Source organism: Exophiala mesophila, assembly GCF_000836275.1.
Source record: "Exophiala mesophila strain CBS 40295 unplaced genomic scaffold supercont1.1, whole genome shotgun sequence".
Lineage (NCBI taxonomy): Eukaryota > Fungi > Ascomycota > Eurotiomycetes > Chaetothyriales > Herpotrichiellaceae > Exophiala > Exophiala mesophila.
The window spans coordinates 5,945,020-5,971,480 of NW_015622504.1; the positions used below are offsets into that span (position 1 = coordinate 5,945,020).

Genomic DNA, 26,461 nt, shown 5'->3' on the forward strand with positions numbered 1-26,461 from the left:
GATTGGCTAGATGTGAAGATAGAACACAATGGGCCAATGGTCTGCCGTACATATAATACTATGGTGGATCATTGGGGCAAACTTACGCAAGAGAGTTTTCCCCATTGAACATTTGAATCAGGTGACCCAGATATTACATTGGTCGCTAAATTGTTGCAATCTACTCTGGCCTAATCTATTCGGGCTTTTGTCTGTGTCAGTATTGTATACAAAGTCTGGCTATTAGCTCTCATTAAGTTCAGACCGGTGGCTACCTAGTAGTCCATCCAGAACATATGTATGGTGACCAGGTCTTTGTTTGGGTTGGCTTCACCACCAGAGATGGTTGATGGGACCAGAACAATCATCTCTTCCATAACATTGTAGCCCCAGCAGATTCGATCCGGAATCAACCATTGTTTGATGTGAGACTCGGTCGGAAGCTGTGGCGATAACGATGCCCTGGCGCCCAAGAGCTTCATCAATGTGCTTGGTGGCTCTTCCCCAGGAGACCACGGGCCAGGTTCCGGCACAAAAGACCACTCACTGTCGAGAGGGTATCGCTCCGAAAGTGTTTTTAGCCATGTGCTTAATCGGTGAGGAAGTTTGATCCCTCGGTCGAACTCGCTGTATAACGCAGACGTTAACACCGCCAACTGAGCTTTCTGCAGGGCCATCGTTTTGGTGAGACCGTCTTGCCCTTCAATGTCTATGTTTTCCTCGATTCCATTTAGCAGACGGCGCAAGGGTCCCGCCACGTCCACGGGCAACATCTCCAGAATGTCGAAAGGCGTCAATAGCTCGAACGGTCGAGTGAGTCGACGGGGATGTAACTTTAGCAGTGTTGCGAGATTACGCTGGACGTATTCAGGTAGCAAAGGTTGAGCCTCTGTCGATGGCTCGGCAGGGGTTGAGTCGTGTGTCGCCGTTCTCAAGACATAACCGCACAGGGCTGCAGCAGTTTCGACGATGGCCAATTGGCTGTCGCGGTAGACCTTTGCATCCTGCTGCTTCGCTGTGGTTGGCTTGATCAAGGGGTCGCCGGCTCTAGGATCTGTGGCTCTGAGTCTGGCGGCACGAGCAGTGCAGTCCATGAATAATTGGCACAACGTGGCCAGAATCAATCTCCCGTCTTCGAAGCAAGGACGTTCAGGACGTTCCAACAGACATTGACTGAAGACGGTCTGTCGCGCTGTTGACATAAGTGTCGTCTCTCGTTCGTTGGCGCATTGGACCGAAAGGCCATCGAGGAGGTCGTAAGAAAACAACGACACCTCCAGGGCGACTGCAGCTATCACTGAAGGATGACGGTGATCAAAGATGAAGCACCTGTACTCCGGGTCTGACCTTGGATCCTTTTTCCACCGCCGGGATTCAGCCAGCATAGACCCAGGGCGAGACTTCAGACTGATTACGACATGGTCAAACGGATTGCTGGGGATGGTGAATCCATATGCGAGGAGGAGGCTCTCATTGTCTTTGGGACCGTAGTTGTTAGAGAGCTCTTGTGCAGCATTATAAGTTTCGAGAACTTGTAACCCGACAAAGCTATAGCGAGCCTGCCATTCCACCTTTGCGCCGGGTCGGTGGTTGAATATGTCGAGCAGGGGAAGTAACACGCCAAAGTGCCCTGAGAACAGTTCGACCAAGTCGTAATCTTTGTCTCTGGGGTGGAGATGTGCATGGCGAGCCTTGTCTGCCGGAAGGGTATCATCGAGGACTTGGGACGTAAATGAGCGACTGCCAAAGATGGTCGCGGCCCACTGAAAACGCTCCCTGCATCGGTTGTCAGAACATGTCTGATTTAGGTGTCGGAAGAGTAACATACCAGGTGTAAGATCCGTTTAAAGCATTCGGCCACTTTTGGTCACGCAGCTGCTGGAGGCCCGTGTCAAACATCTCGCGCCAATTGTCTGTTTGTGTCGCTAGTGCGGCTTTCAGGTTTGTCCCTTCAAGCCAAACCAAATCGTCCAGGCAGTCGAATTGCAAGTTGCTGATATCTTGTGGAGTTGGGAGAGTGGAAATGTATGGAGCCCACCATGAGTGTTCTCCCTTGACCAGTTGGTCCATGAGGAAGAAAGCTTGCAGGGACTGAGGTTGTGAGGCTTGGGCAGAAAGGAAAGATGCAGGAAAGCGAGTGCCACGACTAGAAAATGGTTCGATATCGAGGGCATTCAAGACGGACAGAGTCAACTCCATGGTACAAGCAACAATTCTGCTACCTTGGGGAACCGTCTGATCACTGGCCACCACGGCATGGTACCCTTTGCGCGAGCTGTGAGCCAATCGCACATGTTCATGGATGGAACCAGAGTGCTTGAGCACCCATTGTATCAAGTGTCTATGTCGCTCAAAGATGTCAGGCTGGGCATCTGAGGCTTGATGAATATGGTTCATCTGCGCAGGCGGAGTTGAATTGGTGGACCGGAAGCCGACCACATCTTGAGTCAACTCAGTATCATCGGGTTCCATGGCCTAGATAGAGAAGTGGGAGGATCTGGGATGATGGGGACAGAAGATGGGATGGCGTAAGAACACATTCCCAGACAATCAAGGACGAAGTTGTTTTTCAAACTCGCATCGCCACAGCGAGGTCCTCGATGAGTCGATGAGTCAATTGGTTAATATGCCATCCATCTCATGAACAGTGAAGAACTGTCAGATTGAGAGGTGAAAAGGTTGATTGTCCCGCCTCGTTGTCAATGGTGAGGCGCTTCAGTTGGAACAGAAATAAATATTTGTGCGAGGTGACAGATCAGTTCATTTACTACTGGCTGGACTGGACATTGGTATTGATGATGAGAATGGAGATTAATTCTATTCACCTTTATTTCTGGCTTCATTGACTCACTACATTGCATGACATGCTCTAGCCTCACTTGCTAATGCATCATGCCTAGCATTTATATTCCTGGGGAAACCCAGCAGGGAAGATCTTTTTGATCATACCCTCGCTTCATGAATCAACCAATGATGATTCCACCTCAACAATTGCCCCAAGCGTGACCTTGGCGACAATGACTTTGGTCCCGTCTTTTTACATCGCCGGGCTTCTCCAGCTCACGTCTCCACCCTTGACAGAACTGAAAGTATGGGTGGCATGGGTGGTCAAAGATCGCCTTATGGATAAGGATTGCCACCCTGCCACCCGAGTCCCACCCCAACTTTGGTAGATGGTGGTGAATTGATACAGCGGACAAGTCCTACACGAATTCGTCCTGGAATCCACTGCCAACCATGTACAATCGTACAAAATGCCACAATGCCCAGAGATCTCATTAACTGAGTGTTGTACTGAGTACCATAACACCTTGTTTCGTGTCGGCGGCGACTCAACCTACTCGCCATATGTTCACGAGCAGATCCATCCGTCTAATTAATCTTCCTCGCCGAATATCCTCATCTACACCCCTGGAAGTAAAGTGGAAGTTCCACCCAGGTCCTCGACTCGGAATTCAGTCTAGAAACATGGCGACCAACGGCGTCCAAACCAATGGTGTCAACGGCACGAGTATCAAGCACGACTTTTCAACACTCAAAGTCAATCAGTCGCGGCTCCTCGACGCCATTCACACAGGGTGCAAGTTCGGAGCAGACCATCGATATGGCGACCATCCAACAGAAACCGGCATGGCACGACTCAGTCTCAACGATGCCGACAAGCAAGTTCGCGATTGGTTTACCGCCACGGCAAAGGCTTTGAACTGCGTCGTCACTGTTGATCAGATGGGAAATCAATTCGCCGTGCGTGCAGGAAAGAATGCCTCCGCTCCTCCTATCATGATGGGCTCACACTTGGACACCCAACCCACCGGTGGACGTTATGATGGAATCCTCGGCGTCAACTCGGGCTTGGAGGTTCTCAAGGTACTACACGAGAACAACTGGGACACCGAAGGCAGTGTCGGTGTTGTCAACTGGACCAACGAAGAGGGTGCACGGTTTCCTATGATGGCTGTCTCCTCAGGCGTCTGGGCTGATGTTGTTCCTCTTGAGACGGCCTGGAACTTGGCTGAGGTTTCACCTGGCGAAGATGGCCAGCATAAGACGATGAAGCAGGAGCTCGAGAGGATTGGATATCTGGGTCCTCAACCAGCCTCGTACAAGGCTTTTCCCATGGCAGCTCATTTCGAGGTGCACATTGAGCAAGGTCCCATCTTGGAAACAGAGAAGCGACGGGTGGGTGTGGTCAAGGGTGTCCAGGCCTTTAAATGGTTCGAGATCACGGTCAAAGGACGCGACTCCCACGCTGGAACCACGCCGTTCAGCGCCCGCATGGATTCCATGTTGTGCGCAGCCAAGTTGATTGTCGAATCTAACGCCATCGCCAAAAGGCACAATGGCTTGTCCACCACCGGCATCCTCACTGGCCAACCAGGCTCAGTCAACACCATGGCGCATACCGTCACCTTCACACTCGACATTCGACACACGGCCGACGACAAGCTGGCTGAGATTGAAAAGGAGTGTCGTGTACATTTTGCCCGAATTGCGGAAAAGGAATGTGAAAAGGGCTGCACAGTGGCCTGGAAAGAACTGGTCGACAGTCCAGCCGTCAACTTCCATGCTGATTGTATTGCCGCTGTCGAGGCTAGTACTAAGGAAGTCTGTCAAGCTCTGCCCTCGACGTCCGACGATGGTCAATTGTGGAAATACATGATCAGCGGAGCTGGCCACGACAGTTGTTATACGAATCGCCGCTGTCCGACAAGTATGATATTCACCCAAACAAAAGACGGTATTAGTCACAACCCTCAAGAGTATTGTAGTCCCGAGGACTGGTGAGTTCATTCCCATCTACGCATCTTCATCTCGCTCACGTCCTTCTAGTGCTATAGGAGCCCAGGTTTTGCTGGGAGCCGTTTTAAGATATGACAAGCTCCGAGCCGAGCGAGGAGATTTCTCGTGACCTCGCTCTATCACCCTTTCCCAGGTATCTCTTTCGCAGCGCTTCTTGGCGACATCGTATCAGAAATCCGGTCGCGATCAATGCGACAAGTAGGTCCGTGTCAGAGTGGTGTGGCAGGCCGTATGCTACAGATGAGGCATGCGGAAAATGTCGTGGGTGGATAGTGGTTGTCCACATATGCAGCAACGCCATGCCGCTTAATATCTGGCCCAATTAGCGTCGACGTTGATCGAATGAATGCCTTTGGCCCTTCACAAAATACCTTGAATAAAATCTTGTAACCATGTTGTTCAAGTCAAACATTGACATGTCGTTCGTGACGGGATTCATGTCATTGCCATCTGATACATCTAGCTTCGAGGTGCACCCTTAAGTGATTGAGAAAGTCCGCTGGATGCTGAGACAAGGTCTTGCCATTTGGTGTCGACATGGGCTCAATGCACATCTGGCCAACCTAAGTCTTGCCCTCGACGACTGCCCGCTCTGGCCTGGGTGTCTGCGCGTGGTCAACGGGGCTGGTGTCGAGCTTCACAATGTCCCTCTCCCACTTGGAGAAGTACTCTCGCAATTCTTCCTGGCAGTTCCGCTTCTCGTCATCTCGACACCCCTTGAAGTTGACTACGAGATCACCTTCTTGCCACATGCTGTCGTGGGAACGAGCCACGCGCGTGACGGGATCTCGACTGGGCGGCGACGCAAAGTTGTACGAGTTCATCCGGCGCTGATCGATCAGAACCAGCTTGGCCAGGATTGTTGGATGCCATTGCACCAAGTGTTCGAGCGCATGTGTCTGGGCTTTTTGAAATGCATACGCACGGTACAGAGGATCGAACCAGGCATCGAGGAAATACTGGGCCCAGTTGTCCGAGGAGGTGGGAGAGGGAGGGGTGTTGCGAACTATGAAGGAGGTGTCGGCAAGGTTGTTCGCATCCTGACTGATGACCAGGCGTGTCCGAGAGGGCTTAATTCGAGAAAATGTGTGGATGACCGAATCGGGGGGGACCACCGGGACATCCTTGTGCATCAACGACTCGAGAGGTTGTAAGATGTGCTCTTCCAAGGACAGCGATGGTGTAGTGATCAGGGCATCCGCTGACAAGGACCAAAAGAATGTGCTGCGCGGGTAAACGGTCAAAGCGTGTCTGAGAGCTGGTATGAGTGACCACGAAGACGGTGACGGTTCGATGAGGTCTGCATAAAACGCAGTGTTGGTGTAGAAATTCCGATAGCCTGCACTCAAATGCCTCAGTCAAAGGGGCGTCAAGATCAAACTAACGTGTACCTACCATGACGAGAAGCGTAGTGGTCTCGGTTTGATCGGATCATGCGGACGTATTCGTCGCTCATGGTGTCATTATTGAAGACAGTGACAATGACAATGTCCTGACGCCCCTCGATTTCCGACGGACCATCTTCGACATTCCGACCCGCGGACCAGCCATACTTCTGGAAGAGCAGAAAAGTCAGAACGCTGAGGGTCACATAGCCTAAGATCTGGAGTTGCCTGCGATTGCGTTGAGCATTCGGGGGGGAAGGAGGTTTCCGAGCGTATGGAAGAGGGTGCGAGGCTTTTCGAGGTGGCAGGGCAAAATGCATGGCGATTTGTTCGACTTCTGGCTCAGGCACGACAACAGAATGTTGACATGGTGTCGGAGAAGGACTGATACAACTCGTTCAAGAGGTCAGCCGCGTAGACATGGGCGTTGACAAGAGAGAGACGGTGTCTGGAATGCAGGTGTCCAGAGTCCTACAGTATATATCAGTGAACACCATGTCTCCACGTGACTGGCAGCGTGACAGCAACCTTGGTGTTCTTGGAGGTCCAAATCACTAACTATCTTGCATGGATGATCAACTCTTTGCTCACAATGTTTTTGTACTTATTTTCCTTGTTGCTATCCTCTCTCGTTGAGTGAAGATGGGCGGGTCTGAACGATTTTGGTTGTGCTAACACCGTAATGGTTATGTTTGTAGCATGATCTACGAACTGGAAGATAATATACATAGACATGTCGAGGCCCAGGTCCAACCACCACGTAATGTCCCCAACTCATGTCGGAACAATCACCAGATGCCAGGGAGCATGGTGTACCGCTTCTTCTTGTACTTGTCGCCAAACTCCTTGCGATATCTCCGCTCCTTCTTTTTGGCCCATTGACCCATTTGAGCAGCGGAGATCACAATGAAGATAAAGACGCCCCAGCTCAAGCCACTTACAAGATAGACGCCGATCCACGACAGTATTTCTGTCAGGTAATTGGGACATGTCACCAGGTTGAAGAGTGGCCCTTGGGGGATTCCCCTCTCCGTCCCTCCCGCCTTTCTCAATCCCATGAGTGTAAGATGAGTTTGCAAATTGCCCAATTCGCCCAAGACGTATAGAGCCAGACCTGGATAGAGCAGAACAGGGTTTGCCGCCTTTGCGGTGGACGACGAAGGTGAATAGATGAAGGCGGCAATCAAAAGGCCTGATATGGCCCAGTAATGAAAGCTATTTTTGAAGATGTTCCGCAACGGCATGGTAGCAGCCGAAAATCGGTGAACAAATATGGTTTCCAACTCTCGTTTGATAAAATGCAGAACCACCAACCAAAGGGAAATGGTCTGAAGCGTCGAAGCATCATCTGGGGCCGATGGATACAGGTAAGGCCTCAGCGAATAGACGAGTGGATGGATGAGAATGGGGCCCAAGTATTCCACGATAAAGACTGTGCGCCAGCCTATCTGAGTGCCCAAGTCTTTTACATTGACAGTACTCTGATCTCGCAGTCCTGTTGAATGGACAGATACATCTCGGTTGTTGGGGACGACTGTTCCATCGCTTCCTTTTGTGACTCGCAATTGGTGTACAGAGAACTTGGTCAATTGTGAGATCTTTTCATAGATGTCGGCGGCTGTGGCATTGGGGCTCAGGTCTAGTGAATCCGGTAACGCCTTGATAGGTTTGCCTGGAGCCAAGTCAATTCGCAGCCTGCACACACAGAGGTTTGGGAAGTTTACGTACCTCTCGGCCGAAGTTGAAGGGTGATGGCCTTTGACGACATGATACTGCAGGCAATCTGGCCCACGAGGTTTTTGGTATGGACACGAACCCAAAGGAGGTGGTTAGCACAGAATCGTATTGGCTCTGGTGGTGGTGATAGAGACGATAATAATGACGGCTGGGGTTGGGGTTGTGGTTGGGGAGTACTCCGTAAATTGATATCAAGAATTTAAGACACCGACAAATCCGAATGTGGTAAAGGTACCGAGTTATGTAAGGAACTCCCACATGCCGCAAATTTGGGGTGCCACGGTCTGGTGTCTGTTAAGGCCAGCCTGGGGTCTCGGGGCCTTTAATTTTGATTATCTCTGTATGGCATCTTCTGCTGTTAGTATGATTGGCAGTTTCTTTTATTTCGAAGAGAAAGATATCCTTTGTTGCCTCAATGACCGAGTGAATATGACAGGCATCATCGAAACGCTGGGTACGAGAATGTGGAAGTTCTGACTTGCTAGGGTACTGGTGTCCCTGGTTGAAACCCCTCGGCCTACCAGGCTCCCTAGGGGTCTAACTTGTATGCGTACCTAGGTACCTAGGGTAACCTAAGTTAACAGTCTAACAAGCCTAAAGTCCTTAACCCCTCGGCTGCCACGGGCACTCCCTTCCTTGGTGGGTCAGCAACACGAACTGCGGATGTGCCCGAGGGCGCAGGGTCTCATCCTTTCGCCCCCTCAGACATGGTTGCGCAGTTGGTGACCTGTGGTCGCAGTCAAGCCTCAATCCAATCACCACTCGTTTATTACCATTTGTCGTTCCTTTTGACTACAACTTTTTGGCACCGGCCGTTTCAAATTTCATGGCAATGCACGATTCGGTCCTTGTCTTGCCTCCTCGTCTCCACTCTGTATGCTTCTCAAAGGTCGAAGCTGCCTGAAGAGCTGATCGAGCTGATGCCAACGACCTGGTGGCGCTTTCTCCGCAACATAATGTCTGTCCACAATTGTCAGGAGGCTGGCTGAGATCCTTGGGTAAATGTTCACTTGCCCAGATGGAGAATGTCAGATGCTTGAGGCTGGGGAACCGCCAACATTCCCTGACCTTGACATCCACATACGGTGAGGCTGCATAACGGTATCGACTTTTCTATCCTCCTCATTTCATTTCTCTTTCTACACTGGCTCACTTAACCTGGTGCTCGAGCTGTACCAAATCGGTTGTTGTGATCACCTGTCGTCTGTGTCTACCATGCCGTCGATATTTTCCAAGCTCAAGGGTATGTTTTTCCACGTCCCCCCGCAAGCATTGTCCACTACTCAAGCGTTCCAGGTTCTCGTACCCAGAAGGCTCCCACTCAACCAGTTCGGAAACCTTATGACGACGAGCGTTCACACTCCATTCACACAGATGACTCTGAGCCCTCCAACGACACTGACAGGTCGAACAAAGTACTGGAAGTCCTCAGGACGTTCAACATCAAGCATGTTAAAACCATTGCAGATCTTGCCCTTGTTGGCGCCAATGGCGAACCCATCGATGACAAGACATACCTTATGGAGAGAATCATCCAACTAGCCGCTGATCTTCCGGTCGACAGCAGAACTAGTGCCACTCTGACAAACTCGTTTTTGCATCAACTTTGGACCGACCTTCAACACCCACCAAAGTCGTATCTCGGCGAGCAGTACGCATATCGCAAGGCTGACGGCAGTAACAACAATATACTCTGGCCGCACTTGGGAGCTGCTGGGCAACCATACGCTCGTACTGTCCGACCGAGGCTGATTCAACCTGTTGCTCGCCCCGATCCCGGTGTCATATTCGACAGCCTTCTCGCCCGCAAGAAGTTCAGTCCCCACCCCAATAAAATATCCAGCGTCTTGTTTTATGTGGCCTCCATCATCATTCACGACATCTTCCATACCAGCCACGTTGACTATAGCATATCCGAGACTTCATCATACTTGGACCTAGCGCCCCTCTATGGCAACTCTGTGAGCGACCAGCGCGAAGTACGGACCCTGGAAAATGGTAGGCTGAAGCCAGATTGCTTCTTCGACAAACGAATTCTTGGCTTTCCTCCTGGCGTTGGAGCGCTGCTCATTTTCTTCAACCGTTTCCACAATCATGTGGCAGAAAATCTCGCTCGGATAGACGAAGGTGGTCGGTTTTTTAGGATTCTTCATCCTGCGGGTCGTCCTCGACCTGCTGACGCTGACGAACTATACGACGAGGCCCTTTTCCAGACGGCGAGATTGGTAACGACTGGCCTCTACATCAACATAATTCTCAAGGACTATGTTCGAACCATCCTGAACCTCAACAGAGTCGACAGCAACTGGAATCTTGACCCCAGGGCGGCTGAAGGCCAAGCCTTCTTCGGCAAGGACATTGCAGAAGCTACTGGAAATTCCGTCTCGGCAGAATTCAACCTCGTCTATCGATGGCATTCTTGTGTTTCGGAGCGCGATGAACAGTGGACCAAGGATGTTTATACTCAGCTCCTTGGTGGTTCCGGACCTCTCACCCTGAGCGAGTTTTTGTACAAGCTCAACGACTGGGCGAGGAAGCTGGACCCGGATGTGCTCAAACGCGACTTCGCCGGCCTGAAGAGGCTCCCGGACGGCCGGTATTCCGACCAAGATTTGGCATCAATCTGGACTGCCTCTGTTGAGGACGTTGCCGGCAGCTTTGGTGCTCTTCATGTTCCCGAGATCCTGAGAAATGTCGAAATACTGGGCATCATTCAAGCTCGTTCGTGGAATCTTGCCACTCTTAACGAATTCAGAGAATATTTCAAACTCCAACCTCATAAAACATTCGAGAGCATCAATCCAGACCCTATCGTATCAGAGCAATTACGACGCCTTTATGGACACCCCGATCATGTCGAGATCTATCCAGGTGTTGTTGTCGAGTCCACAAAGGTACCCAAGCTACCTGGCAGTGGACTATGCACCAACTTCACAACTTCCAGAGCCATTCTCTCTGACGCCGTGGCCCTGGTCAGGGGGGATCGCTTCTACACCGTTGACTACACACCCGCAAATCTCACTAATTGGGGCTACAACGAAGCAGACTACAACACATCCATTAACTACGGCTGTGTGATTTATAAGTTAGTCTTGAATGCCCTTCCACACAGCTATGCACCCAACTCTATCTACGCCCACTTCCCTCTTGTCATTCCGAGCGAAAACAAGGCTATCCTGACGCGCCTGAAGAAGGCCGACTTTTACGACTTTGAGAAACCCACCGGTGTTCCAGTACCTGTCGTTGTGAGCTCCTTTGAGGCGATTCAAACAGTCACTAGTCAACCGAAAACTTTTGCACCCTGGTGGAATCCTTTACACTTTTGCCCTACCCTTGGTGTTCCAAAGTCAGAACACACATTCCCACTTCTGGCCCAAGGTCTGGCCGAGATTAAAGGGCTGGGAACGGCTACAGCCGCTTTCTACAAAGACGCCATCGCCACGTTACTGAAGAGCGAGTCATACCAGCTCGGAAGTGCTGGACTGCGCCAGGTGGATGCTGTTCGTGATGTTTTCAACATCGCGCATGCTCGTTTCGTAGCCAGTCTTTTTCTGATCCCCTTACAATCCGATCAGCATGGCAGCGCAAACCATTGGCACCAAGAACTGAACATTATTTCATCGCTTTCGAGCGTGTATAGCAGCGTTGCAGATTCCAGTCCTGCGCGACGCTTCGTGGTCACTCGGCGGAAACAAAAGCAAGTCCAACAGCTAGCGGAACAGATCCAGGAAGAAGTTGACAGAGTTGTCAAGGCCAGCTTTGGTCTGCACGCTCACTCTACTGCTCCACTGCGCACTTTTGCCGTACAAGCGGTCCAGTCTGCCTCCAAGAGCAAATTGTCGACGAGCGATATGGTTTGGCATCAAATTCTGCCCCTGGCAGCAAGAGTGTTTGTATCGCAGTCAGTCGGTTTTGCAGAAGCGCTTGACTACCTGTTTGGTACAGGCGCACAGAGGCCTCCCCAATTTTCAGAACTCGTGGCGGATCCGACATGGGACAAAATCTATCCCTCTGTGAGCGAAATTTCTCGACTGCGACCAGGTGTTCCCCTCCACAAACAGGCGACGTCAGCGGTCTCAATCAAGGATGGAGAGGAACAGCTCCAGGTATCAGCCGGGCAGAAGGTGTTGTGTAATCTGGTAAGTTATACCCTGATGCTCTCGAATGGTCGAAACTGATGAGAGTGTGTGAAGGGGGCAGCGAGTCGTGATGCGACTGTATTCCCTCAGCCAGATGAGTTCCAGCTCGGACGAGATGGTAGCCTTGTTGACCGGTCGACGTTGGGCCCTGAAGTGTTGCTCGAAAAGCGACTTCTTGACCACGGATTCAGCGCAACATTTGAGAAGTTGGCGAAACTGAACAAGATTGGCCGGGCAGCTGGAGCGACGGGGAGGCTGAGGAGGATCGAGGTGGACAATATGATCAAATACCTGAACCTGGAGGAGAGCAAGACTGTCTCATATCCTGTGGCGTTCAAGATCGACTGGCAGGGTTGAGCATTCTTCCCATAGTACAACCAATCGGTACGAGAAGCATTGGAAATGCCGTGGTATCCTCACGACTGGTCAATATACTGCTACGGATAACGCGTGCATGGAATACGAGTAGCAACAGTAACTAGTGTCGGGCACCTATCTGAGGTAGTCTAGGTACATATGGTACTTCATGAGTAACTGGTAATGCGTGGCTTGTTGTGAGTACCTTGCCACGGTAGGCCACTGTTGCCATGTATTCTCTGGACGAAGCAGAAGCAGCCACGTGAGAGTCAAGGTTCTCTCAAGTGGTGAGACCTTCTGACCGTCTGACACATATGGGGGCAAGACATTTGAGAAATCAACCTGACGAAGCCACATGTGGAGAATCCAAATTACTGCTTATAAATTTTTATGTCGTTGTTTGTATGATTGATCCCCAAAGTCTGGTAATCTGGGCGGTAAAACGAGATACGCGTGCGTGCTTCATGTTGGAGAGAGCGAGAATGCCTTGGGAGCTTGGGCCTAAAGGCTACCGAGGGGCACCGACAAATCATGCCCCTCCGCCCGGAAACACTCCAAGATACTAAGTACCTACTCCATGCCTCTGGGGACCTAGGTGCGTGCTTACTCGTACTTATTAGTGGCTGCCCCTCGGCCTAAGGTAAACTAAAAGTCCTACCAACCCGCTGCTCTTACAATTGCACCACCAGCGACCCACAAGTCACAAGTCACGTTGATATTCCGTCAATTTATTCTGTCAATCCGTCCTGAATGCCCAAAGCAGATGACGAAACCTTGAGAAGTTGCGGGTGTGGCGCTTGCCTACGGTCACAATTTGTTCACTTACAAACCACGGAAACCACCTGCGCCTGCGCCTGTACCTCCACAGCCAACGTCCACCTCATCTCCTCCACTTGTACTCCGTATTATTGCACCTGTTGAGTTGTAACTAAACTGCGCTGCTGGCTGTGAGTGCTGCACTTCTCCGCGAATACAAACTCCAAATTCATTCAAGGTTCTTTATTGCACCACCGTAACCACCACCACTCCCACCAAAGAATCCCTCTGCCATCATACCTTCATCCACACAAGAGTCAAGAATCGAATCCCCTTGTCGCTTCATCTTCCTTCCCTGCAATTTCTGTACATTATTCTGTTCTCCCACTTCTGCCTTGCTCCTGCACATCAAGGCTTTTAGATCATTCGATTCAACTTCTCTTGACCTCAGTGACAACTTCAGCAGTCACTCTAATCAAAGCCTTTTCCCGCTACTATCACTGTCTACAGCTTGTCTATCCTGTCCTCAGATAAATCCGTTAGTGCATCCCTCTGTCTCACCTGCCTCTCTCTATCTGACACTCCATCTACCTTCTAGCCTCACTGACCTCCGACGTCGTCTTTGCCCTCCTCACCTCCAATCTTGAAATCAGATTCTGCCTGCATCGCATCGTCAAAGGCAAATCTCACCTGTCTCATGCAGCCTATGCTGCCACAACACGGGGTTTAGAGAAGATGGGGAAGGTTACGAGGAAGCCACAGGAAAAGCACAAGGTGTCGTTGGTACGCTCTCTCCCACTTGATGACTGCACATTACAATCACTGACCTTAAACCCGTAGTCTCCTGCGGTCTCGGATCTCGTCAAAAAGGTTACCACTGTCGGCCTCGCAGATCTACCGGCCCTCATCAATGGATGGTCCCAGCGATGGCCTTACCCCCGCGGGGACTTGAACAATTGGATTGAACCTCTTGATCGCTTCGACTCTATCCTTCAATCCTTCATCACCAAATATGGCCTCGATCAGGGTCCGCAAGTAATTCCCTTTGGCACCTCTCTCCTGCTCGAAGGAAGCCCTGGAGTTACCGAAGAGAGATTAAAGGAACTCAAATTCGGCCCTGAAGGCGACAGAGAGTTGATCGAGGTCATCCTCGTCTTTTCCAAGCTCCTTGTCGAGAAATGTGCCAATCGAGCCGTCTACAATAGCACCGACCGTCTGAATGACCTGCTCAACACAACCTCTCTCTCTCTCCTGCGATGTACTCTGCGTATCACATTCTACCTGGCTCAGAGATATGCTGAGCGTCCTCCCCACCCGCAACAATTGTCTACAAAATTCTACGATTTCGATCATGGCCGCCTTCAAAAACTCGCCGCCCCGTTCGATCAACCGCAGACTCCAGCCCTCAAGAGAACGCCCACCTCTCCCCTCAAGCAAAAGTCCAAAGACAAACTGACCCATGCCAGCAAGGCCAGGCGAAATTCCACATCCACATCTCCCAATGATTTCCGTGCTCTTTGCAGAGACCCACCTGCCCAAGGTGATCGCCATAAATCGTCAGCTGCACCTGATCGAGACTGGCAACAGTGGGCTCATGTGAAGGTTTCGTGGAAGCAAGCAGTCATTGGTGATCATCCTTCCAGTGCTAGTCAGACACACGCATCCGACATGCCATCGACACCCACTCCGACTAGACATCCAGTCTTGCCATCCTCAAGATTCGAGCCGGCCGATTCACCCTCAGACCCCTCACACACCCAAGATCTCTCCAAGTCCGCTGCCTCTGACCAGAGGACAATCGAGTATTCATTTGTAGACCTGACCGGTCATAAGATTGAAGACTTGTTAGCCGAAGCCCCCGACAATATACCCGCCGACGTCAAGTATGACTTGCTGCATCAGTTACGTGTGGCATATGGTCTGGTCACTTCTTCCAAAACTCGCAAGGAGTTGTTGGCAGTTCGACTCCTCGCAATCGCAAGTCTTGCCAATGTTTTCACCGAAGCTGAACTGGCCCAAAAGGTCTTCCAGGTTGAGGGAACGTCTTTCAAGCCCCACGAATTAATTCAACAACTAGTCGGTCTGACTCATGACCCGAAGAAAGGCCAGGGGTCTGTCCCTTTGTACTTGCAGACCATTGCAATGGAAACCATGGGTGTTCTGGCGCCTCACAAGTTGTTTGCTTCCGACATCAATGCCGCGCTCGGCGCAGGTTCCGCTAATGGCTTGCTGGCTCAACTCACCCAAAAAGGTCTCGCCGACATCGCCAAGGGGGAGGGAAGCAGTACCGATAATGTCGTCGGTGATGACTGGAGAGATGCCATTTTCTCTCTGCCGAGGACCCTAATCGAAGCCACTGGTCATCATGGTCGGTCTAGCGAGCCCGTCATTGCTGCATCATTCGTCTCGGCCTATCTGACTGGCTTCAACATCACCACCGCAAAGGCCATGCGAGTCCATCTTCGAATGCTGGATTTCGTCAAGACTTTCTTCCACCACTTCAAAGATGGCATGGCAACCTTGATGGCCAGCAATGCCTTTGAAGCCATCAGTACGCTCCTGGGAAAACTTGTCAGCGATGCCTCGCAAATGTATAAGGATGGTGAGGGTATTCCTGCTCAGTTTCGCACCCGTGCAACCGACTATGAGATCCCATACATGCATCAACAGATTATCCGCTCTGTCATTGATATGATCAACGACATCAGTGGCCATCAAGATCCCCAGGCTGATCGCGTGCTGAGAAGTCTGGTAGACTCACAGGCACTGCTTCAAGCCTTCCGCTTGATCGCGGATAACCTTCCGGCATTTGGCGCTCATACTTGGAGCGAGGTCGTCAAGGCTGTGTGTGGGTTCCTCCACAACGAGCCCACCAGCTACACAGTCATTTCTGAAGCTGGAATTGTTCAGAGTCTATTGAACACGGTTAATGGCTCCCAGTCTGTCAAGGCTAGCTCATCGTTGTCACCCGACGCGGACCATGTCTCTTCCGTTACTCGATATCAGGCTCCCGGCATCCCGCCCTCCATCGATGCCATCATCAACATTTCGCAAGTCTTTGGAGCTATCTGCCTGACAAATGCTGGTTTCGAGGCTTTCAAATCTTCGGGAGTGCTGGATGCCTTCTTCACCATCTTCGAGTCCCCCCCCCACGTCAAGGTCCTCAAAGACACAAACACTTTGGCACTCCTGGGGTCTACATTCGATGAACTTGTCCGTCATCACCCGAACCTGCGAACATCTATCCTTAGTGCCGTCATTGTCATGATTGCTCGTGTCCGACATATTTGTCGTTCATTGGCGGTTACTCACGGCGCGGGACCAAAACTTTGGCTCCCAGCCAAGGAAGATGTTTTTGATCCCTGTGGTGGTCGTCAGTCGCTCTCCCTGGAAATTCTACCGCCTGTGAATCCGGGAGTGGACGGTTCGCAGAATTCGCACTCCCTCAAGTTGCCGAATGGTCGAACCCTGCTTCTGGTCGACGAGACTCTTCCACCCACCGATGCAGCGGTGGCCCCAGCCGACTCTGATGGCCATGGTTTGTCGGCGAATGATTATGCGAGACCTGCCATTGCTTTTCTGGTGACATTCTTCGAGAACCAAACCCTTTGTACCAATTTTCTTGACTATGATGCTGCCGATTTGGTCCTTGATTTCATCACCCTTCCCAGTCTGCCAGTCGGAGAACAAGCTTTCGCCCGTCAGGATGGCCTTTTCCAAGAATTAGCTTCCGCGGTTCACATGATGGCGGAAACGAAACCTGGTATAGTACTGCCGGCACTTGTCGATCGTGCTCGCTTTGCCTGCGCTGAGTTGAAGCACTTTAGCCAGAATCAGCCAAATGATTGGACTTGTTACTTCGCACCCCTTATCAAGCCCGGTATCTCCAATGCCGGAGAAGGAAACAACACGTCCTCTTACATCGAAATGCACGGAACACGAGTGGTCAAGAGTTTGATGGCCACGTTCTGCCTCTCGCAAGTTCTGGCCGAGGTCTTTAATGCCCCGATGTACAGCACACGGTCGGCGCAAACTTATCTCTTCGGCAACGTTAACCTCGCGGATATCCTTGCAGAGGTTAGTAAAATGTTGGGCAGCATCTCAGCTGCCTGCTATCGCGAGGAAATAGCCCTTCAGCGCTCGATCCCACAGAATTGGTTGGCGGCAACAAAGCCTGAGCACTTTTCGACTGGGGACGATGAAGTGGACAAAGTCCTGAGCGTCCGACCGAAAGGCAATTCTCCCGGGGATAACACGTCTTCCGACCTGCTTGACATGAGCGATCCGGAAAAGCTTGACACTGAATCCCTGGAGGAGGCGAAGCGGACGCCCTTCTTCAGGAATGTCCAGGTGCTTCGATATCTCTTGATTGTGACGCCTGCTGCGAACACCGAGTTCCTGTGCCGGCTGGGTCGTGGCATTGTCTGCCGTCGTCGGCCAGACACCTTTGCCAAGCAAAAGATCGCCTTGGTTGCTGGCGCCCTGTCTGCAGCCTACATGACACAGTTACAGCCCTACTTCCTTGGCCCAGAGCGGTCGCAAGATCAGACATTCGAGGACCTAGACGCGCGCTTTACATACTTGGTTGTTGCACTCGACAATATTCGCCGAAGCTTTTACGATGATAGCAATTCCTCAGCAGGGCCTTTACCTGCTGCACGCCAGAGCTTTGTCGTAGAAACGTTCCGAAAGGCGGGGGGCATCAAAGCCCTCACCAAAATCGGCACCGAGTTCTTCGACAAGCTCAAGTCTTGTAAGGTCGAGCAGTCAATATTTTGCGCCAATGCAGGTCTCAAGATCTGTCTGGATATCCTGGACGAGTTTACTAATTCCAAAACCATCATGGAGTCGTTGCAGTCACATACCTTGAAAAACCCGGAGCCTCAGAAAGCTTATTTCTTCGTTCCATCCCAGGTCCTCCTCAGCTTGAGGGTTGAGGCCCTCCCACTGACGCGTTTGATCTGGGAAAGCGATTATGCAGACCAGGCTTCCAAAGACGTTGTTCAGAAACTAGTTTCCATCCTCAAACACGTTCTGACCGGCGATGCGGAAGCGGAAGCCATTCAGAGCAGTGCTCGTCAACCTCTGATTACTCCTGGTCCTGCTAGAAAGCCGACCATAGAGCCGTCAAAGGTCAGCACGCTCCAGGATAAGGGCTATGATGAGGCTCTGGCCCGGGAAGCCATCTATCGCACAAATACGCAGACCTCTGGTTCTAACACAGCCGCTGAGGAGTATTGCAGAGCCATCACGGCTAATGCGCGACGCAGACGTCTCCCGATTCCGGACAGAGAGATCGAAGCTTCACAATCCGCTCATCAGACACCGACTGCCATGAGCCCGCCAGTCAACTTCCCATCAGACCCCCTTGCAGCTGCTCTTTTTGGATCTCCCTCTCGACCAACCGAGGCCGCATTCGCCTCGAGGATGAACAATGACTTGGAAGACGATGACATGGGAGATGGCATGTTGCATAATCAAGGAACTGTGACTGTGTCACGACGTTCAGAGAACCCATCTGAGCCGGTTTCATCTGCCATGGACATCCACAATATCCTCAATGATGAATCAGCTCGCTCGCAGCCCGTATCCGCCGAAAATGACCGACCAGAGTCGTCTGTGATGTACTCCGTTGAGACCATTAGCACAGAACGAGTTGCTATCCGGGAGGAACTTGCAGATCATTGTAATAATGTTCTCAATACTCACCAGAACCTCACCTTTGAACTCTCGGACCTGATCCTCAGTGCCACAAAGAAGCTAAGCGAAGATGATGCCAAAGAATACTGGCGCACCACCTCTGACCTACTTGTGACGTCCTTGTTGTCAATGCAAGTTGATGACGACATCAGCGAAGGCCGGGGCAAGAAAATCGCGGCTGCAGCACATCTTGTCGCTCTTCTTATTCAAGATAGCGATGTCTTTAAAGATACCCTTGGTGTCTACCAAGACTCGTTCGAAGGTCTCCTGACTTTTCTCCAAATTCCAGCAGGCAGTGAGCGTTCGGCAGAAGATTCTTTCCAATGGGTAGCGCCTGTCTTGCTGATCATGGAGAAAATGCTGTCCAAAGACAGTGAGCCCTCCGATGTCAAGTGGGAGCCCCCCAGCGATCTAGAGACCAGCAAAAAGGCCCTAATTATCCCTGTGTCGATCCTGACTCACGAGCAAAAATCTGATCTATTTGACGCTTTGATGGGCCTATTGCGAAGAGTTGGTAAGGACAAAACGATGGCCTTGGCAATTTGCCGAATCCTCGTAATTCTCACTCGTACACGAGAGATTGCGACTCGCCTAGGCGAGAAGCGGAATCTTCAGAGTCTTTTCCATATGATAAAACAACTTGCCAATGGAGTCGGACATCGACTTCAGAGCTCTTTCATGACTGTTCTAAGACACATTATTGAAGACGAAGAGACGCTGCGGCAAATTATGCGCAGCGAAATCCGTGGAGTTTTTAACGGACGAAATTCGACGCGGCAGATGGACACAACTGCATATATTCGAGAACTTCACCATCTCGTCTTACGTTCGCCAGAGATCTTTGTTCAAACTACCAGCGAACTCGTCAAGTTTTCGTCATGGGCTCCACATAGCAGTTCGGGGTTGGCCCTTCAAGAACCCCAAAGTGGGCGTTTGCAAGACACCACAACCCAGGCCAATTTCTCAAACGACGACGTAGTCATGGAACCTACGGCAAGTGTTGAATCGCCAGACGACCATGCAGATGGCGGACACAAGAGTAAAGGCCCCGAGTTGAAGGCTCCGGTTGTTGAGCATCCCGACGGAGTGATTCACTTCATACTTTCGGAGCTTATGAACTACAAAGATGTGGAGGATGCGCAGGTAGTCACCGAGACTTCTACAACCAAAGCAAGTCCCCAGGCCAGCGATGGCCCTAACTCTGGATCAACTGGAGAGACCCGGGAAGATTCAACTCCTCAGCCTTCCACGCCCTCAAAGCATGACGCGAGCAAGTTTAGACCTGAGGATCACCCCATCTTCTCGTATCGTTGCTTCCTGATGTATACCCTGACTGAGTTGTTGCATTCGTACAACCGCGCCAAGATCGAGCTCATCAACTTTTCAAGAAAGGCAGAGTCTACCGCCAGTACTCCGTCCAAACCTCGGTCAACAGTTCTGAATTATTTTCTCAATGGGCTGATCCCTTCCTGCTACATTGACAAAGATGACTCCGTTCACTGGCGGAAGAAATTCCTTACTAGCGACTGGGCAATACGCGTTCTCGTTGCTCTCTGCGCAAAGACCGGGGAAAAGAATTCGTTCACTCCTGGTTCTCGCCACGCTTCAACCAACACCGTTGACGATCAAGATGATGAACCTGACTTGACCTTCGTTCGCCGTTTCGTCCTGGAACATGCAATCAAGTCGTACAAAGATGCCATTGCCTCGACAGAAGGTCTGCAGATGAAATACAGTCGGTTGCTTTGCCTTGCCGCCTTGTTCAACAGACTACTTACGAAGCCGGCTGTCCCTGATGGTTCCCCCGGGTCCAATAATACGTCTTTCAAAGTGCTTGGGCGCATGATGTTCGAAAAGAATTTGACCGCCGTCTTGACCAATTCTTTGGCTGAGATCGATCTTTCATATTCCGGTTCGAAGCGGGTCATCAAATTCATATTGCGTCCGTTACAAGAGTTGACTACACTGGCGACCCAGCTCAGCTTGACTTCCCCTGAATTACTGCATCAGATGACAGATAACATGTCTGAAGACATCATCTCGTCTGCTTCATCTGTGTCTGATGTCGATGAAGAGCGCGAGGAAACCCCTGATCTTTTCCGCAACTCTGCTCTTGGCATGATGGATCCAAATCATAATCATGAGTCTGACTCCGAGTCGGACGAAGATGATGAGGACGAGGAGATGTACGACGAAGAGTACGATGAAGAAATGGAATACGAGAATGGCATGGTCGCTGGGGGTAACGATGGAGAAGCTGTCAGCGACGAAGAAGTTGACGATGAAATGACAACGGACGGTCCAATCGAAGGACTTCCTGGAGATGTTCCTATGGAGCTCGAATTACTTGTCGATGACCCTCACATGGAAGTTGATTCTGACGATGAAGAGGACGAAGATGATGGAGAGTCGGATTCGGAAGACGACGATGGAGACGACGATGAAGGCGAGGACTTTATGATCGAAGAAGATGGCTCTGGAGAACTTAACGCCGACGATGAGAATGACAGCCTCAACGATGGCCACGAAGGAGATGAGGCTGAGTGGGAAGATGAGGATGAGGAAAACGAGGACGATGAAAGTGAGGATGATGATGGCCCTGGTGCGTTCGACGATGACGAGATGCCTCTAGATGGTGCCCAACTTCGTGAAACCCCTGGGGTCTTCAGCAGTCTCCTCAGAGTCCTTGACAATCACGACCTGGATGGGCCTGTTGGGTTGTCAGCCAACATTCCTCCGGAACTCATTATTCCTACTGGTGATCCCGGTGATGCTGGCGAAGACGATGAGGACGATGAGGACGAGGACGAGGACGAAGAAGGGGACGAAATGGACGAGAACGAGTTTATGGAGTTCGATTTCGACCATTTCCTAGCCGGACGGGGTGATGATGCCTTCGATCCCGGCGACGGTCTTGTTTGGAATGACATGCCCCCTTTCACTCGCCGCCACCGTCCAATGCGTGGTCCAGGCGGACACGGACCCAACTTCATGGGCCGTCGCCTCGGTCATGGACAAGATATGCATCATATTCCACGCTCAGGCCGTCCATCACAACACGGTCGTGCTGTTGGCGATGACGGCACCAATCCTTTGTTGCGTCGGCCCCAACCAGAACCAAGCAGGCAGCAGAGAATCGAGTCTCTAGGCCACAACACCTTCTACCCGCAAGGCATGGAAAATTTTCCTGGATTGGCCGGCTTCCCACCTTTGGGCACCTCTTTCCAAACTGTCGTTCGGAACAGCGATGGCACTGAACCTCATGGTTCTGTCTTGGATGCCATTGTGCAGGCTATCCATCGTGGTGACCCAGGAACTGGAGGTCGCATGCAATTCAGCATGACTGCGCCTCTCGGCGAGATTCGTGACATTCTCCGACCGTCGATGTCGGCAGTGGGTCACCGTCATCATGCTCGAGACGACTACCCACGCGCCAGCAGTTTCGTGCCTGCAACGACCATGACAAGATGGCAAGAAGAGGCTCGGATTCTCTTTGGCAACACTTACGTCGACAAGATCCAACGCGTTCAGATCCTCATTACCTCATTACTAGTTCCTCCCGCTCAGCTAGAAGAGAAGGAAAAGCTTCGCAGGCGCGAGGAAAAGCTGAGACTCGAGCAAGAGACTCAAGAGAAACTTAGACTTGAGGCAGAGCGGAAGAAGAAAGAAGCTGAGGAGCAAGAAGCCGCCGCGAAGGCAGAAGAAGAACGTCTGAGGGCAGAGGCAGAAGCTGAACGTCTGGCGAGAGGAGAGGATGATGGCACCCTCAGCAATACCAATGCAGATCCTGAACCCATGGAAGACGTTCGGGGCGCTGAAGGTGCCATTAGCGTTGATGTATCTGAAAATGCCACATCAGCAGCAGATACCCGTCCACGGGTTTTCACCACGATAAGAGGCCGACAGCTCGACATCACGGGTCTTTCAATCGATCATGACTACCTCGAGGCTCTTCCTGAAGAATTACGGGAGGAAGTTATCATGCAGCAGTACGCTACCCGTCGGGAAGAGGCCCAACAAGAAGGCAATACTGATCCAAACGGAGGGATTGACCAAGATTTCCTCAATGCCCTCCCCGAGGAGATTCGCGAGGAACTCAGACAACAGGAGGCACATGCACAGAGACGGCGGGAACGTGAGGCCGCTAGAAGACAGGCCTCTGCAGCAGCTGGTCAAGCACAGCCCGAGGAAATGGACAATGATAATTTCTTTGCCACCTTGGAACCGGACATTCGTCGGGCTATTCTCGCTGAGCAACCACCGGAAATCTTGCGACAGCTCAATCCTCGACATGCTGCCGAAGGACGTGCACATGCGAGACGTCTAATGCATTACACGGCCGTTGGAAATGGAGATTCTCGCGACGACCGAGCGAATGATGGCCCACAGCGTGATAAGAAGCAAATCATTCAAATGGTTGACAAGGCAGGGGTTGCTACTCTTCTCCGATTGATGTTTCTCCCTCAACAAGGATCACTTCGGACGAATCTTTGGGCAGTCTTGCGAAACATCTGTGGTAATCGACAGACGAGATTCGAAGTCATCCACCTCCTCCTCATTGTTCTCAAGGAGGGTAGTACGGATGTCAGCGCCGTCGAACGCTCTCTTGCAAATCTCTCACTGCGAGCCAAGGCCACGGTCGGGCAGAAGACACCCCAACCGTTAAGACGCACACTATCGATGCCTGCTCATGGTGGACTGAGTGACGAGGTCACGCCGTTGGTGGTTGTTCAACAATGCCTTTCCGCCCTCAAACAGCTGTCCTCGAGTGGGATGCATATTAGAACAATCTTTCTCCGCGAAGTTGATGTCAACATGGTCTCCAAGAAAGGGAAGGCGAAAGCCGCAGAAGCAAAATCGGCTAGATACCCACTGAACGATCTTGTGGGGCTTCTCGACCGCAAGTTGATCGTTGAGAGCTCAACTTGCCTCCAATCTCTTGCAGAATTACTCGCTGCAGTGACCTCCCCCTTAGCGACACTGTTGAAAAAGGACAAAGAAAAGGTTTCGACTGAAAGCAAGGCGATTGAGGACTCGAGTGGTGATGCGACAGCATCGACCGACTTGCCTCAACCTGCCACAAATGATACTCTGAACGAAGCAAGCGCCTTGAGTGAGACAGTATCCCTTCATGGTGTTGACGAAGCAGGCGCCGGTACCGAACCTACCTCGGATAGCACAAAGATCGACAACGTGGACGAGTCTGAGGATAACAAATCCAAAAAGACATTCGAGCCCCCTGAAATTTCGGAGCACAATCTCAAACTGGTTGTTAGTATTTTTGTCGCTCCCGAGTGTAATAGCGACACTTTTCATTCCACCTTGGAGACGCTGTCAAGCTTATCATGGATACCGGGAACCGCTTCAGTCTTCAGTAAAGAGCTGATAAGCCATGTCAAGTCTCTTTCACATTCCATCAGCCTAGACCTGGATGATCTTTTGCCGCATTTGAGGGATGCACAGTCAAGCACAGACTTGCACAGCATTTCTTCATCAAAATTTTCTCACTCAGGCTCTGACCAGGTCAAGCTGTTGCGAGTCCTTCAGGCTTTGGATTATCTCTCGGCCCCCAAGAAGGACGCAGAAGACGGTGAAGACAATCCGGCCGTGAAGAGTATCTTAACTTCATCCTACGACACTCTTGCCCTCGGTCCTTTGTGGGCTAAACTGAGTGATTGTCTAGCAACCATCCGCGAGAAGGACAACATTACAAGCTTTGCAAATATCCTCCTCCCCCTCATTGAATCTTTGATGGTTGTTTGCAAGAACACCTCTCTCAAAGATTCGGTGCTGGTCCGTCAAGTTAGGGAGCATGCTGTGGGAAGTCCACCTCCGGAGTCCCTTAACGATCTTGAAGAACTCTTTTTCAACTTCACCACCGAGCATCGAAAGATACTGAACGACATCATCCGTCAATCTCCTAAGCTGATGCAGGGCAATGGTAGTTTTAGTCTGCTGGTCAAGAATCCGAAAGTGCTCGACTTTGACAACAAGCGCGCTTACTTCACGAAACAAATCCACTCTCGATTACACCAGCAGAGACACATTCAGCCGCCTTTGCAGCTCAGTGTTCGTCGTGATCAAGTGTTTTTGGACTCCTACAAGGCGCTATACTACAAGTCAGCTGATGAGATGAAATATGGCAAGCTCAATATCCGCTTCAGTGGCGAAGAAGGTGTTGATGCGGGCGGTGTCACCCGTGAATGGTTTCAGGTACTAGCACGTGGCATGTTCAACCCTGACTGGGCCTTGTGGCAACCTGTGGCTGCAGATCGCACCACTTTCCACCCCAATCCCTTGAGTTGGATCAATGGCGAACATCTTCTCTACTTCAAATTCATTGGTCGAATCATCGGCAAGGCTTTGCATGAAGGCCGTGTCCTCGACGCTCACTTCAGCCGCGCTGTCTACAAGCGCCTTCTCGGCAAAGAATCCAACCTCAAAGATCTAGAGTCCATGGATCTTGATTACTACAAGAGCTTGATGTGGATTCTACAGAATGACATCACAGATGTCATCACCGAAGACTTTTCGGTCATTGAAGAGCAGTTTGGAGAAGAAAAGGTTGTGGACTTGATCCCTGATGGTCGAAATATTCCCGTCACAGACGAAAACAAGATGGAATATGTCAATGCTCAGGTACGCTATCGGTTGACGACATCAGTGAAAGAACAGCTTGAATCATTCGTTCGAGGTTTCCATGACATTATTCCAGCCGAATTAATCGCCATCTTTGACGAGCAAGAACTGGAGCTGCTCATATCGGGCCTGCCTGAAATTGATGTTGATGATTGGAGGGCTCACACGGAATACCACAACTACACTGCCAACAGTCCTCAAGTCACCTGGTTCTGGCGTATAGTCCGTGGTATGAGCAACGAAGAAAAGGCCAAACTCTTACAATTCGTCACTGGTACCAGCAAGGTTCCACTCAACGGTTTCAAGGATCTAGAAGGAATGACTGGGACGACATTGTTCAGTATCCACAAGTGAGTACAATTCGCTGTCACTCTTGAGAAGACGAGATAACTAATATATAACGCGCAGGGATCCTAGCCAATCACGCCTTCCAACCAGTCACACCTGCTTTAATCAGCTTGACTTACCGGCTTACGATGATTATGATACTCTGAGGAGTAGTTTGATGACAGCGATTAATCTTGGTGCAGACTATTTCGGGTTTGCATGAGTAGGGGGAGGTCGATCAAAAATGGGATTGATCTGGAAGATTCGTCCTAATGTCACCATCATGGCGTTAAACTGGCCTGATTTTCTCATACTCATAGCTGCAGGACACTTGTGTAAATGGGGCGCGTCACATTTGCCTGTGTCATAGGACACGTACAATGGCAAGGTGGAACTGTATGAAAAATTGGAGAGCTGATCAGACTAGGGGAGTCGGCATATCTTACAGTGGCCTTGCAAGGCAGGGAGGGGCTTTATGAATTGTGCAGAATTCAAGGTCTTGCCCTGCCTCAAAGCGCCGTTGCTACTAGATAGATTATGTAGGAAATGATTGATTCCATCAAGCAAGAAAAGTCTCTGCATTGCCTTTTGAACATGAGTTGGTATCACGAATCCGCAATTGATGGTCATCAATAGTTGCGT

The 26,461-nt window shown here is 51.0% G+C and overlaps 6 protein-coding genes across 8 annotated transcripts; 3 read left to right on the plus strand and 3 right to left on the minus strand.

The window, feature by feature from the left end:
• Window positions 1–254: 254 nt before the first annotated feature.
• Window positions 255–2,576, minus strand: PV10_01883 (uncharacterized protein; the record flags this gene model as incomplete). The annotated part of the gene is made up of 2 exons (XM_016366132.1): window positions 1,808–2,576; window positions 255–1,755 (listed from the first exon to the last, which is right to left on the minus strand). The coding sequence occupies exons 1-2, from the start codon at window positions 2,449–2,451 to the stop codon at window positions 255–257; spliced, it is 2,145 nt and encodes a 714-aa protein (XP_016229781.1). The 5' UTR covers window positions 2,452–2,576.
• A 560-nt stretch (window positions 2,577–3,136) lies between these two features.
• PV10_01884 (uncharacterized protein) lies at window positions 3,137–5,218 on the plus strand. The gene is made up of 2 exons (XM_016366133.1): window positions 3,137–4,760; window positions 4,810–5,218. The coding sequence occupies exons 1-2, from the start codon at window positions 3,328–3,330 to the stop codon at window positions 4,886–4,888; spliced, it is 1,512 nt and encodes a 503-aa protein (XP_016229782.1). The 5' UTR covers window positions 3,137–3,327; the 3' UTR covers window positions 4,889–5,218.
• PV10_01885 lies at window positions 4,472–6,599 on the minus strand. Of its 2 annotated transcripts, XM_016366135.1 has the most exons (3): window positions 6,175–6,599; window positions 5,151–6,118; window positions 4,472–5,092 (listed from the first exon to the last, which is right to left on the minus strand). In XM_016366135.1, exons 1-2 carry the CDS (start codon window positions 6,482–6,484, stop codon window positions 5,343–5,345), a joined length of 1,086 nt encoding a protein of 361 aa, XP_016229784.1. In that variant the 5' UTR covers window positions 6,485–6,599; the 3' UTR covers window positions 4,472–5,092; window positions 5,151–5,342. The 2 variants fall into 2 exon arrangements, with proteins under 2 accessions (XP_016229784.1, XP_016229783.1); XM_016366134.1 differs by having other exon boundaries at window positions 4,472–6,118.
• A 233-nt stretch (window positions 6,600–6,832) lies between these two features.
• Window positions 6,833–8,072, minus strand: PV10_01886 (uncharacterized protein). Its single transcript, XM_016366136.1, has 2 exons — window positions 7,893–8,072; window positions 6,833–7,836 (listed from the first exon to the last, which is right to left on the minus strand). Exons 1-2 carry the CDS (start codon window positions 7,930–7,932, stop codon window positions 6,953–6,955), a joined length of 924 nt encoding a protein of 307 aa, XP_016229785.1. The 5' UTR covers window positions 7,933–8,072; the 3' UTR covers window positions 6,833–6,952.
• Window positions 8,073–8,701: 629 nt separating this feature from the next.
• On the plus strand, window positions 8,702–12,626 carry PV10_01887. 2 transcript variants are annotated; one of them, XM_016366138.1, is made up of 4 exons: window positions 8,702–9,002; window positions 9,072–9,144; window positions 9,198–12,040; window positions 12,095–12,626. In XM_016366138.1, exons 2-4 carry the CDS (start codon window positions 9,117–9,119, stop codon window positions 12,395–12,397), a joined length of 3,174 nt encoding a protein of 1,057 aa, XP_016229787.1. In that variant the 5' UTR covers window positions 8,702–9,002; window positions 9,072–9,116; the 3' UTR covers window positions 12,398–12,626. The 2 variants fall into 2 exon arrangements, with proteins under 2 accessions (XP_016229787.1, XP_016229786.1); XM_016366137.1 differs by having other exon boundaries at window positions 8,702–9,144.
• A 689-nt stretch (window positions 12,627–13,315) lies between these two features.
• Window positions 13,316–26,383, plus strand: PV10_01888 (uncharacterized protein). The gene is made up of 4 exons (XM_016366139.1): window positions 13,316–13,691; window positions 13,752–13,936; window positions 13,994–25,842; window positions 25,901–26,383. The coding sequence occupies exons 2-4, from the start codon at window positions 13,889–13,891 to the stop codon at window positions 26,040–26,042; spliced, it is 12,039 nt and encodes a 4,012-aa protein (XP_016229788.1). The 5' UTR covers window positions 13,316–13,691; window positions 13,752–13,888; the 3' UTR covers window positions 26,043–26,383.
• Window positions 26,384–26,461: the final 78 nt, after the last annotated feature.

What these genes read in the sequence shown, in the direction of transcription:
- PV10_01887 (XM_016366137.1), top strand. Translation starts at nt 9,117, where the DNA reads ATGCCGTCGATATTTTCCAAGCTCAAGG. An exon ending in GATATTTTCCAAGCTCAAGG is followed by an intron (nt 9,145 to 9,197) that starts GTATGTTTTTCC and finishes CAAGCGTTCCAG; the next exon opens with GTTCTCGTACCCAGAAGGCT. An exon ending in AGAAGGTGTTGTGTAATCTG is followed by an intron (nt 12,041 to 12,094) that starts GTAAGTTATACC and finishes GAGTGTGTGAAG; the next exon opens with GGGGCAGCGAGTCGTGATGC.
- PV10_01885 (XM_016366135.1), bottom strand. Translation starts at nt 6,484, where the DNA reads ATGCATTTTGCCCTGCCACCTCGAAAAGCCTCGCACCCTCTTCCATAC. An exon ending in CCACTACGCTTCTCGTCATG is followed by an intron (nt 6,119 to 6,174) that starts GTAGGTACACGT and finishes ATTTGAGTGCAG; the next exon opens with GCTATCGGAATTTCTACACC.
- PV10_01888 (XM_016366139.1), top strand. Translation starts at nt 13,889, where the DNA reads ATGGGGAAGGTTACGAGGAAGCCACAGGAAAAGCACAAGGTGTCGTTG. An exon ending in AAAAGCACAAGGTGTCGTTG is followed by an intron (nt 13,937 to 13,993) that starts GTACGCTCTCTC and finishes TTAAACCCGTAG; the next exon opens with TCTCCTGCGGTCTCGGATCT. An exon ending in ACATTGTTCAGTATCCACAA is followed by an intron (nt 25,843 to 25,900) that starts GTGAGTACAATT and finishes TATAACGCGCAG; the next exon opens with GGATCCTAGCCAATCACGCC.
- PV10_01886 (XM_016366136.1), bottom strand. Translation starts at nt 7,932, where the DNA reads ATGTCGTCAAAGGCCATCACCCTTCAACTTCGGCCGAGAG. An exon ending in CCTTCAACTTCGGCCGAGAG is followed by an intron (nt 7,837 to 7,892) that starts GTACGTAAACTT and finishes ACTTGGCTCCAG; the next exon opens with GCAAACCTATCAAGGCGTTA.
- PV10_01884 (XM_016366133.1), top strand. Translation starts at nt 3,328, where the DNA reads ATGTTCACGAGCAGATCCATCCGTCTAATTAATCTTCCTCGCCGAATA. An exon ending in TATTGTAGTCCCGAGGACTG is followed by an intron (nt 4,761 to 4,809) that starts GTGAGTTCATTC and finishes ACGTCCTTCTAG; the next exon opens with TGCTATAGGAGCCCAGGTTT.